Source organism: Rosa chinensis, chromosome 2 (genome assembly GCF_002994745.2).
Source record: "Rosa chinensis cultivar Old Blush chromosome 2, RchiOBHm-V2, whole genome shotgun sequence".
NCBI lineage: Eukaryota > Viridiplantae > Streptophyta > Magnoliopsida > Rosales > Rosaceae > Rosa > Rosa chinensis.
Genome location: NC_037089.1, coordinates 6692849 through 6705405, shown reverse-complemented (window position 1 = coordinate 6705405; position 12557 = coordinate 6692849). Strand labels below are relative to the sequence as shown.

Here is a 12557-nt window from a genome sequence, read left to right as displayed (position 1 = left end):
AGCCTGAAGCACTTCTCTAAACCCAATGCACCAAGATACCAACTCAACCTGCCTGGTCTAAGACAGGTTGAAATTTTTATAAAAAGATAAAATATTTACGTTACTTAAAAGAATAACCTTGAATCCAAGCCCAATAAGCCCCTCTACCACCGGGCTCTAAATAAAAGAACCTTAAGTGCCAACCAGATCAGATCCATCAATTTTTATTTCGAAACTAGGCCCATTTAGATTTACAGTAATCAAAACAAACCTTCTCAAACGATTCACCCGTCTTCAACCTCCAAATCCCGCTTTTTCTTCTTCTCTCACCGCCATGGCTCCTCCCAAAATCTTACTCTGCGGCGACATCTCCGGCAACCTCAAGCAGCTCTTCAAACGAGTCGTCTCGGTCTCTCTCTCTCTCTCTTTTCCTCTTTTCGCATTTGATTCAACTCTTTATTTCGTAATTTGACACTGTGATTAACTCGTTCTAGGTCAACAAATCGGCCGGTCCCTTCGACGCGTTGTTCTGCGTCGGCCAGTTCTTTCCCGACTCGGCGGACCAGCTCGACGAGTTCACCGGCTACATCGAAGGCCGGGCCGAGATTCCTCTCCCGACCTACTTCATCGGCGACTATGGCGTCGGCGCCACTAAGTTTCTATTGGCGGCAACCAAGGACTCGGGGAACCAAGGCTTCAAAATGGACGGCTTGAAGGTTTGCAGCAATCTCTACTGGCTGAAAGGCAGTGGCAAATTCACCTTCCACGGTAAAAAAAAAAATTAGTTACTCTCAGGCACATTGTTCTCTTTAAGTTACTGATTCAGCAGTGAAAATTGAAAACTGAGGTTAAATAGATTTCGGTAGTTTTCTTCAGTTTTGGTTTATCAGTAGTATTGTGCTAAGCTGAGTGTAATGTTCAAAGTTTATAGCTTAGGTTTACTATTATTTGCTTAGAAGCGGATTAGTTGTTGATCGGTTCGACTAGGAATCACGTCAATTCTAATTTAGGGATTGTAGCATATATGTTGTTACGCCACACTATGTCATTTCTGCTTATAACTGAATGATGCACTCATATGTAGGGTTATCGGTGGTGTATTTGTCTGGTCTGCAATCTTCTGATAGTCAACAGTTTGGGACTTACAGTCAGGATGATGTTGATGCATTGCGAGCAATTGCTGAAGATCCTGGGATCGTTGACTTGTTCCTAACATATCCTTGCTTTGTTATAAGTTAATTTTTACATATTGGAGAGAAAAAGAAGTTGTTATTTTTTTTTTGTACTGCCTGGACTGTTTTTGTGATTTCCTTGACTGATCATTACTAACAAATGGCCAAGTGGGGTTACAAATAAAGCAGGTACATCTGATGTTCCTCCTGGAGCCTCTGAGCCTTTTGGCACTGACTCTACTGTGGCAGAGTTAGCAGCCGAGATCAAACCACGGTACGTTATTTTGGAGATTATTGCATCATGTACTCTATATAATGGCCTGCATAGCAAACATAATAAGTTTAGTTTTCGCATTGATCCTCTGATTCTGATCAAAGTTTGTCTTCTGTGTTAGCTATCATGTTGCAGGCACAAAAGGCATGTTCTATGCGCGTGAGCCTTACTCCAATGTCGATGCTGTGCATGTCACCCGCTTCATAGGTCTTGCTCCAGTTGGAAACAGAGACAAGCAGGTTTATATTCTGAGCACAATTTCAAATAACATTGATCAGTATGTGTTAATAGTTATATTTTTTATATGGCATTTTATAACACACTGGATTTCCATTTCTCAGAAATTTCTTCATGCGCTTTCTCCTACTCCAGCATCTACTATGTCTGCTCTTGAAATTAAGACAAAATCGCCAAACACTACCTTGTCTCCATACATGTATATCAAGGGAACAGCTAATGCGAAAGAAGGTGCAAAGAGGTCTAGTGATAGTGTTTCTGATTCTGATTCACAGTACTGGAGATATGATGTCTCCCAAAAAAGGCAGAAACATGGAGCTGGAGATGGTAATAGGCTGTGCTTTAAGTTTGTGTCCTCCGGTTCTTGTCCACGAGGGGAAACTTGCAACTTTCAACATGACATGGATGCAAGAGAACAATCTTTGAGAGGTGTTTGCTTCGATTTTATGAACAAAGGAAAGTGTGAAAGGGGTACTGATTGCAAATTTAAGCACAGCTTACAGGATGAAGGTGAAAGCAATTCTCACAAAAGACGCACTGGAAATGCTACCAGGTTGGTGTTTTGAGTGTCACCCCTCTGTTTTATTTTTTTGGTTTATGCTTACTGGGAAGGCTAGTGAGAGGGCTTCAAGCTGGTGTTTTTTTATTGTAACACTAAGTACATGATTCTGCACTATGTTTTTGATTATCTATCCTGCTAGTGAGTTACAGGTCGACAGAGTGCTGGTTTTGTTTGTCAAGCTCCAAAATAGAGTCTCATCTATTTATCAGCTTAGGGGAGCATTACTACTGTGCACTTGCTAAAGGCCCACTTGTTGAAGACCACGTATTGCTAATCCCTATTGGGCATTCACCCAATACCCTTTCTCTACCCTCCGAATGTGAGATGGAGCTCGGCAAATTCCAGGATAGTCTTAAAAAGTTTTATAAGAAACAAGACAAGGATGTAGTTTTCTTTGAGTGGGCTTCAAAACGTTCAACTCATGCCAATCTTCAGGTAAGGATCTATGTTGCAAATGTTTATAAAGTAGTTTTCTGCGTTGATCAGTTACAGTATTGTTCTTTTGTGTAGGTCGTTCCTATTCCGTCAGCCAAAGCAGCTAGTGTTCAAAAATTTTTTCATTTAGCTGCTGACAGGTTCAAATTCAAATTTACGACCACAAAATGTAAGATTCAAGTGCGTTGTCAATATTTCTATTTCTATATAACTATAAGAGTTCTGTTTCCCATAAAAGTAGTTTTCTCAAGTATAATCATGAGCCCTTGAGGAGCAAATATTAGTAAGCTTCTACCGTATCTTTAACTGGTGTTTCACTTTATTGCAGTCAGTAACAGTTCTGATGGGAGAAAATCGTTGAGGACCCAGTTTGATAGAAATTTTAGCTTCTTCTATGCTGAGCTCCCTGATGGTACAGTCCTATCACATTTAATTGAGGAGAGCGAGAATTTCCTACCCCAATTTGGACGTGAGGTAAGCTCATAAGTTGTAATTATCCTTCTTTTTCTCCCAGTTTCAATTATTAGAATTAAAATGATATAGAACCCACTATCCTCTCTGTCCTCAGTTCCAGATGCATATCCTGAGATATGATTTCTACACATGCTACTTGTGCAATTCCATCATTTGGAAATTAGCTCATAAGTTTCAGTTTATAGTTCAGATTTGAACATTCTTGACAGAAATGAAGGTTGAAACCCATGGCAAATGAAATATGTTGCAGGTTATGGCAGGTTTATTGAACAAGGCTAACAGGGCTGATTGGAGGAGGTGTACAGATAGCAAAGAAGAGGAAACGAATATGGTAGAAAAATTCAAGAGTAGATTCGAAGAATTTGATCCAAATAACTAACTAATTTTTGTCCGAAAACAAAGTAAACACCAAGAGCCTTGAACTAATGACCCTAATGTGATTTCAAATGTACTTTGCGATTTCACTGTCTACTGGTGAGGTTCACCAACCTCCTTAGTATTCATATTTGTGTCAATTTTGAGAACCAAAGCAAAAGTTGCTCAATCTATGTCGTTGTTCTGTCACTTTCACGGTGGTGATGTTAAATTTGTAGCTGTAAGGTGGATACCAACTAACCTCAGATGGTCTTTGTTCAAACTTCAAAGATGAGGATGAGTCCAAGTTAAACTCAAATGCTGGTTTTTGAATGCCTATTTTTCTTGGTTTGAATATGTCTGCATTCGGCCTTTGTAGTTTTCTGTCATCTTCACCCTACAGATGCTTCCATATCAAAGCACATTATTCAATTCAGTTCGATTTTGGTAGCCAAGAGGCTCCTTTTTAAAGATTTCTTCCTTGTTTTTTTGTGGATTATTGTATATTGAATGATCCAAGCGAAAAGGCGCTGTGGCCGACATGTGATGGAATGTGTTCAAGAATCAAATCATAGAACTATATCAAATTTATTTGCTTATCATCTCAGTCAATTTCTACTACATTCAAGTTCTGATTTCCACAATTTCTGCAATGACCAAATGGGACCAAATGGTCAGCAGTCGTGATCATCGTTTAAAATATTGGCCATGACAGATATATTTAAGGATATATTGACTATATTGAGATATATCGATAAGAAAGAGCATTTCTTGAGATGGATATCTACCACAGAAAAAAGAAATAATCGGCCGATATATGAATATCGGCAAATGTCGAATCTTGGTCAGCACTATCGTCGTCGACTATGCTTCTGGAAGCTCTCATGGTCCAAAATATCATAATGACCCTTCATGGTCCAAAATATCGTCGTCCACTATGCTTCTTCTCTCCAAGGTTCAATGATTAGAATCAAAATGATATAGAACCCACCATCCTCTGTGCCAGATGCATATCCTAAGATATGATTTCTATACATGCTGCTTGTGCAATTCCGTAATTGGAATTTAGCTCATAAGTTTCAGAGATCGAACATTCTTGACAGAAACGAAGGTTGAAACCCATGTCAAATGAAATATTTTGCAGGTTATGGCTGGTTTATTGAACAAGGCTGACAGGTCTGACTGGAGGAACTGTACAGATAGCAAAGAAGAGGAAACCAAGATGGTAGAAAGATTCAAGAGTAGATTCGAAGAATTTGATCCAAATAACTAACTAATTTTTCTCAAACCAAGTAAACACCAAAAGCCTCGAACTAGTGGCCCTAATGTGGTTTCATATTAGTGTCAATTTCGAGAACCAAAGCAAATGTTGCTTAATCAATGTCATTGTTTTGTCACTTTTAACAGTGCGGAGGGTAGGTTTATGGCTGTAATATGGATAACCACTAACCCCAGATGGTCTTTGTTTCAAAGATGAGGATGAGTCCCATTAAGGTAAACCGTAAACCCAAATGCTGGTTTTTAAATGTCTATTTTCTCTCTTTGAATATGTCAGCATTCGGCCTATGTAGTTTTCTGTCATCTTCACTCCACATATGCTTCCATGTCTACATTATTCAATTTAGTTCCAATTTTGGTGGACAAGAGGCTTCTTTTTAAAGATTTCTTCATCTCTCTTCTTTTTTTTTTTTTTTTGTGGATTATTGTATGTTGAATGATGCAAGCGAAAAAGGGCTGCGGCCGCCATGTGTAGGAATGTGTTCAAGAATCAAATTAAAGATCATATATAATTTGATTATTTGCTCATCATCTTAGCCAATTTCTACTTCATTCAAATTCTGATTTCCAGAGTTTCGGCAATGACCAAATGGTCAGCCGTCGTGATCACTGATCAACGTTTAAAATATTGGTCATGACTGTTATATAGTAGAGGAAAGATAAAAAGAGAAAAGTTGGGAGGAAGTAGAAGTGTTCTCATTCAGTTTCATTAGCCTCCTTTATATAGAGATATAGTTTACATCAAAATACATAACTAATAAGTATTTACGTGGACATCCACATAGATAATAATATTTATAACATTCCCCCGTGGATGTCTACCAATGAATGATAGTATTGGATGTGCTTATTGTTGCCTGGTTAAAAACCTTGTCATGTAACAAAAATCTAGTGGGACAAAAATAACCCTGGTCGAATGACAAAAAGAGCACAACGCGCATATGTCCTAGGTAGCGTACTTCTGGATGCTCTCCCTGATGAGAGTCTCCCCCTGATATAGTGGTTTGATGTGTCTATCACTGAGGTGAGACCATGTGTGCTTTGCATATAGGGGCTCATCACAAATTTTCATACCTGCAAAAGTTAAAGCAATACTAACAAAGCTAGACAATATAATGAAATTGACATATTTAACTTTGAATAGTTTAAAACATTGAAAAATCATCATGGCATACCTAGCCATACATATCAATATCTTTATGTATTGATACATCTCATCTAAGCTCTTCAAATTAAAGCTCTAAAGTTAGAATATGTTGCAACATTATAATCATAATTTGAATTCGATTTCGTAGTCTTGTCATAGTACTCATTGAGGCAATTTAGGTCACGTTAACTATAACGGAATGAGTATATATGAGCTAGCTTTAGACTCTTTGATTCCATGAGTGAGCTTCAGGCTTGTTCAAACCTTTCATGGACTTGCATTTGAATTATTCATGTATTTTAATCCCTTGAGGATTTGATAAGCAATACGTTTATAATGACACTTTACTTTTGAGATTTTGCTTTTAGCAATGTGTCTTTAATATCTTCATAATATACAATGACAACGTGCCATAAATCTCTCGTCAATATAACAGTTATATGTAACACCGTACTTATAGAAAATTGTCATTCCTATAAGGGAAGATATTCATAATCTCATGTCTCGATAAATAGACATTGTGTCATAGTGATTTATTTTCACTTAATTAATACCCTTTTTTACCATGTAGGGTTAAAGGTCTAAGTATTTCATCACGTTTCAAATATTCAATTTCATTGGAATTGACTCTTTCCAATTTGGCCAATAATATACTTTGTCGACATTCATAATGAAACGTGGTATAGCATCAATACAGCCTTAATGATTTTTGGTAGCTACCATATGTAAATTATCATCGATGATCATTAATCATAGATCCCACACATTCTTATATGTATGCATTAGCTGTAATAAGCTTATTGATATTGGGTACCCATGCCACTTCTGGGGCATATATTGTCACTTCTAAGACAATCATCTCTCATAGATGAATCATGTAGTGAATGTGGATCTCTTTACTTATAATCTCATGTAGAGCATTATAGGGCTTGTATAATCTTCCCTTTTTGGGAGCTTAAAACTTTAGACCTGGTGGATACATTCCACATAAATTCACGCCGTTATTCAAATGACAGTAGTCTTTCCTCCCCCCTAACGGTGGGAAGGCTGTCTTATTTTGACCATGCTCAAAAGATGCGTTCAAAAATCTATCAATTTCTTTGGAGTGAAGATGTTCATTGGCTGGTGGCGAACCCAAACCAAGTTTTAGGTCAAAAATGTTTTGTCCATTAGCATCAACCATATTGATTTATTATTGTATCACTAAGACATCATTTCATAATGGCATACTTACACCCCTTGTATGTGTAGCCATATTAGGAGCTGTGATATTGTTTAATGACAATCTCTTCAGAAGAACCATGTCAATTGGATACACTTGCATCCCACAAATCAAATGGAGTCTACATTGTTTGTATTAGTATGGTTGGTCTCAGGGACTTTAACCCAAGCAGATGGTCTTTGCATTTAGCATATAATTTTGTCATTATCTTTAATCAAATCACTAGCTTAGATATTTCCCAAAATCAAAATGAGACGGTGGATAAATATCTCACACCAATTCATATCGTTCTTCAGGAACAATTTTTCTCCCCCTCATTGCAGGAGGATTGTCTCATTAAAGTGACAACTCGCAAATATGTAAATAAACAATTTGCTTGTGAGTAAGATTAGCAATCATCAAAGTTGTAAGTGATTCCATGCAACATGGTAGACAAAAAATGACGTAACCGGTCATGCCAAAATAGTGTATTTGGTTCAAGGAACTTCAGGTTCATGACATCATATGCCTTAATTTACTGCAGAAAATTCGATACAGTATATATCTGATGGCATAAAGTCTTCTCCAACCATATAGGAGGCAATTAATGCAACAATATTTCAAATTCGGTAACATGATAGTAGCTCATTTGGAGCCATAAATCAAGATCTACAACTCATGATATGAGTGTTATCTTAGCTTGAGTAAACATCAATTGTGAAATATTGACAATTGGAATAGACCAAATTCATTTTGAACTACTGGTCAAAATGATATACTCGAAATTTCGAGTTAAAGACTACAATCCATAAGAACAAGTAACTTTATCATGCGGAGAACCTCAAGTTCTGTGTCACATATAAATGTGTAGTCATAAAGAGGAGGAACTTCAGGCCCTCATATAATTGGAGATCCAAAAAACTTGAGGTTTCAATTTTTTCAATTTATAACAACCTCTTAAGGAACATCGGGTTCCTAGATAATCATAATAATAAACATTTAGTTTCAATGGAAACTCAAGAGGTAACAATAAATATGAGGAATAACACAATTGTGCTTTCAACTTTACTTATTATAAGCACAATACATCATGGATGTGTGATAATCTCAGCATTCTTATTAGCCAACGCAATTTAATATTATTAATGCCTTTTTTTTGACAAATGGCTTGATAAGGATCCATCATATAGTGTATTGTAGACACACCTTTGATCAGGATCAGACTACGCCTCTCTGGTTGAGTTGGGCAACAGGGCGTTGAATGCCCAGTTCTTAATTTTCTCACATGTGTGGATGTTGGGGCAATATTTACATTGATTCTTAATTTCTCTCTTGCCATGATCCACTTCTGGTGGCATTTCATGGTATAACCATGTCAATCGGCTTTCTTATTATACAATGAGATCCATGAGAGGGAGAGGTTATACATCTCTGGTAATATTGGAGGCACAGGATGCAAAGAGACAATAATATGTGCTCTTCTAGAGCCATCAATCAGATATGTAAGATCTGAGATGATTGTTATATTAGCCTCATAAGTATAAGCCTTAGTAATGTTTTCTGGACACCATGGATAAAATTGCATTGCCTGAAAGTCACTCAAAACATAAAGTTTGAAGATGACACAAATCAAATTAAATTTGCAAGAATTGAACAGTGGATCTCATAGGATATACACGAAGCTTCTGGTTCGTGTTATACATGTAAAACATGACGTTCAATTATTGTATTGTTGTTTGATGTAGATTAATAACATCAAATGCATTTTGAACTTCTGGCCAAAATGATTATTTGAAATATCGAGTTTAAACTTTATCACCATAACTTATGAGTGAAGGACTTTAGATGGTCATCTAGTTAGTTTGATCATTGAGGAACTTCAAGTCCTCATGTAATTAAGGATCAAGGAACTACAGGTTCTGATCTCTTTTAATTACAAAATCCACGATCACAAATTTTGGGTATACTCATACTCATTCGTCATAAACCAACGGTTAAATATCTGCTTACTTTTAAATTGGTGTCAATATAATTCCCTCAAAACTTCAGGTTTGAGGTTGACCGAGAATAAAACTCTTCGATAAATTGTCCATATATCCACTCAAAACTTAAGGCTCGACTCTGCACAATTAGAACTTTAGGTTCTAAGGTGGAATGCTTTAAGCAAGCATAAAGAAGAATGTATCAATCGACATATGAAAATTTACTCGAAACTTCTGGTTCGAATTTTTTTTACTATTAGAACTGCAGGTTCTAAGATTTCGTATGTTCAACTTCAAGTTCAAATAAATTTGATACTCGAAACTTCAGGCTCGAGGTAATTAAAGTGAAGTTTTGAATTCACTTTTTAAGTAATTTTTATTTTGTACTCAAAGCCTCAGGTTCGAGTTTTTACTATTAGAACTTCGGGTTCTACTATGTGGTACTTTGAACTTCTGGTTCAAAAAATGTACACTCGAACTTTGGAGGTTCGAGATATCAGATTGCTGGTCCGTATAAAAAAAAATTACTTTAGTGAAAGAAAATAAATTAATAGAATGCGAGCAAAATAAATAAAATAATAATGGAAACTTCTGGTTCCATTAATGAAGAGAATACACAGAACTTCTGATCTGGTTCATGATAATCTTCTATCTCACTTCAAATTGCACAAGAATGTAATATTGTCTTCTGGACAAATTCTCTTTATAAATAAAATGTATAGTCAAGAGGCTTCTGGCATTGACTTGGTGTCCATCCTCGAACTACAACTTCTGGAAGTGGTTTGAACCCCATTATCAGAAAAAAAAAAAAAAAAATTAGAGGAACTTCAGGCACTCTTATAATTGGGGATTAAGATGAGTTTATATATTCGATTGTATAGCTTTGAGGATCTTCTGGCCCTCGTAATTGTATAAACTCGGGGAAACTTCATGTCACAATATTTCACTATATAATCCTTGAGGAGCTTCATATCCTCTTGTAATCAGATAAAGAGACTTTAGGTCTCGATCAAGTTTAATTACAGAATAAGATAGTCGATCTGATCAAGCAATAAATACAAAGGTTAAAATAAAAATATACCTTGATCAGTTAAGCTCACCTATACCGGGCTTGTAGACCAAAGGAAAAACTAGTGCACTATTTCTGGAATAATCAATTATTTTGATACAGAACCAAACAAATTTATTCCTCACAGAAGTCTGCAACAATTATCAACTGTGTGTTCTATCAACTAATTTGGTTGAAGACTCCGTCGTGTACGACTTAACCTTGCATATGTAAAAAGATAATCAGTAACAAAGGATATATGAATTAAATAATTGATATGTGTAGTAATGAAATATATATATGTGATAGAGAAAGAACAAGTCTGTTCTGCATGATTATCAAGTTATATATTCTATAAAAATAAACATGATAATACTCATAGAAGACATATCAGACTTGAAAACAAAAACAGAAGAAACGAATGTCATGGTGCTAGAGATAAATAACATATATGAAACATGAATCAATGGCACCCATTTATGATTATAAGATTTGATTAAGGGCAAAGTGGGCTGCGATTCCTATTATCTCATAATGGAATCCAGTGAAAGCAAACACATAACATGTATAAGGAACAGTGTCCATGCAATTGAGTAATTAACAAACATCGGCTAGATATATCATATATATATATATATATATATGCCGTATATCTTCATAAACCTTGATATACGTAATTGACATAGATTTTAAATAAACTCATAGATCATGAGTTATAGTTAATAGCAATAATATTGCACCATAAAACTAGTAGATCATCATAGAGTTTTCAGAAAAATGAATAAGACCAAGCGTGCTGATAACGTGTTATAAAGTAGAGGAAAGATAAAGAGAGAAAAGTTGGGAGGAAGTAGAAGTGTTCTCATTCAATCTCATTAGCCTCCTTTATATAAAAGTAGAGTTTACATCAAAGTACATAACTAATGAGTATTTACGTGAAAATTCACATAGATAATAATATTTATAACAATGACAGAATTATGTAAGGATATATTGATTATATAGAGATATATCCACAAAGAAAAATTTTACAGTACATTAATTATTATTATACCAATTAGCGCTCGATTAATCGGTCCATTGCCCGATTAGCACCCCGAATAATCGGCTAAATGAGTTCTAGTCTTTTGTAGCTAGTTGTGCACTCTATTTAAACCCGTAGCTGTGCTTCCCTCACCTTAAGAACACGATCGGTATTACCGAGGATAACTAGTCGGTATTATTGAGGATAACCAGGTGGTTGCTGTCGATATCTCATCCCCAGGTGAGCTTTTAAGAATAAAAGTGAATTTGTGTTTTTAAAAGTTTTCTATTTTCCCATATATGTACTTCCCTCACCTTGAGAACGCAATCGGTATTACCGAGAATAACCAGGTGGTTGTTGTCGACATCCCATCCCCGGGTGAGTTTTTGAGAATAAAAATGAATTTGTGTTTTCCTCACCTTGAGAACGCTATCGGTATTACCGACGATAACCAGGTGGTTGTTGTCAACATCCCATTCCCGGGCGAGCTTTTAAGAATAAATATGAATTTGTGTTTTTAAAAGTTTTCAATTTTCCTATATCTGTGTTTTCCTCACCTTGAGAACGCGATCGATATTACTGAGGATAACCAGGTGGTTGTTGTCGACATCCCATCCCCGGGTGAGCTTTTAAGAATAAAAATGAATTTGGATTTTTTAAAGTTTTCAATTTTCCTATATTTACAATTTTTTTTTCAAGGTCAAAAAAATGTTTTGTTACGGAAATATCAAGGGTTTGAGAAACATTGCACAAATTCAAATTGCTTGTTTGTGGATTGTACCAAACACTGTGGGGAGTTTTTATCTTCTGCTCCTAAGCGGCCTAGGTTGTTGAAGAAATTAAGCGCCGCATCCTCGTTCTAGAAAATTGGATGAAAAAGCACAAATAACTCTAATAATTCATGTTTTCCAGGATATCTCATCAACTAAAGATCGTAGCTAGCTACGAAAGACAAGAACTCATTTAGCCGATTATTGGGGGCGCTAATCGGGCAATGGACTGGCTAAAAAATAACTCCAATAATTCACGTTTTCCAGGATATCTCATCAACCAGAAGAGAAGAACTCATTTAGCCGGGCTATGATCTCTAGCTGATGAGATATTCTGGAAAACGTGAATTATTGGAGTTATTTGTGCTTTCTCATCCAATTTTTTGAAACGAGGACGCGAAGCTTACCTTCTTCAACAACCTAAGCCACTTAAGAGCAGAAGACAAAAATTCCCCACAGTGTTTGGGTACAAACAAAGCTTGTCCACAAACAAGCTATCAGAATTTATGCAATGTTTCTCAAACTCTTGATATTTCTGTCAAAAACATTTATTTGACCTAAAAAAAAAAAGATTGTAAATATAGGGAAATCAAAAACTTTAAAAAACACAAATTCATTTT

At 36.0% G+C, this 12557-nt stretch overlaps 1 protein-coding gene across 1 annotated transcript; it reads left to right on the top strand.

The window, feature by feature from the left end:
- The first annotated feature begins 229 nt into the window (after positions 1-229).
- Positions 230-3844, top strand: LOC112191013 (zinc finger CCCH domain-containing protein 64). Its single transcript, XM_024330542.2, has 10 exons — positions 230-388; positions 474-747; positions 1064-1193; positions 1306-1425; positions 1547-1664; positions 1767-2215; positions 2374-2659; positions 2735-2828; positions 2988-3133; positions 3384-3844. The coding sequence occupies exons 1-10, from the start codon at positions 314-316 to the stop codon at positions 3510-3512; spliced, it is 1821 nt and encodes a 606-aa protein (XP_024186310.1). The 5' UTR covers positions 230-313; the 3' UTR covers positions 3513-3844.
- The last annotated feature ends 8713 nt before the right edge of the window (positions 3845-12557 follow it).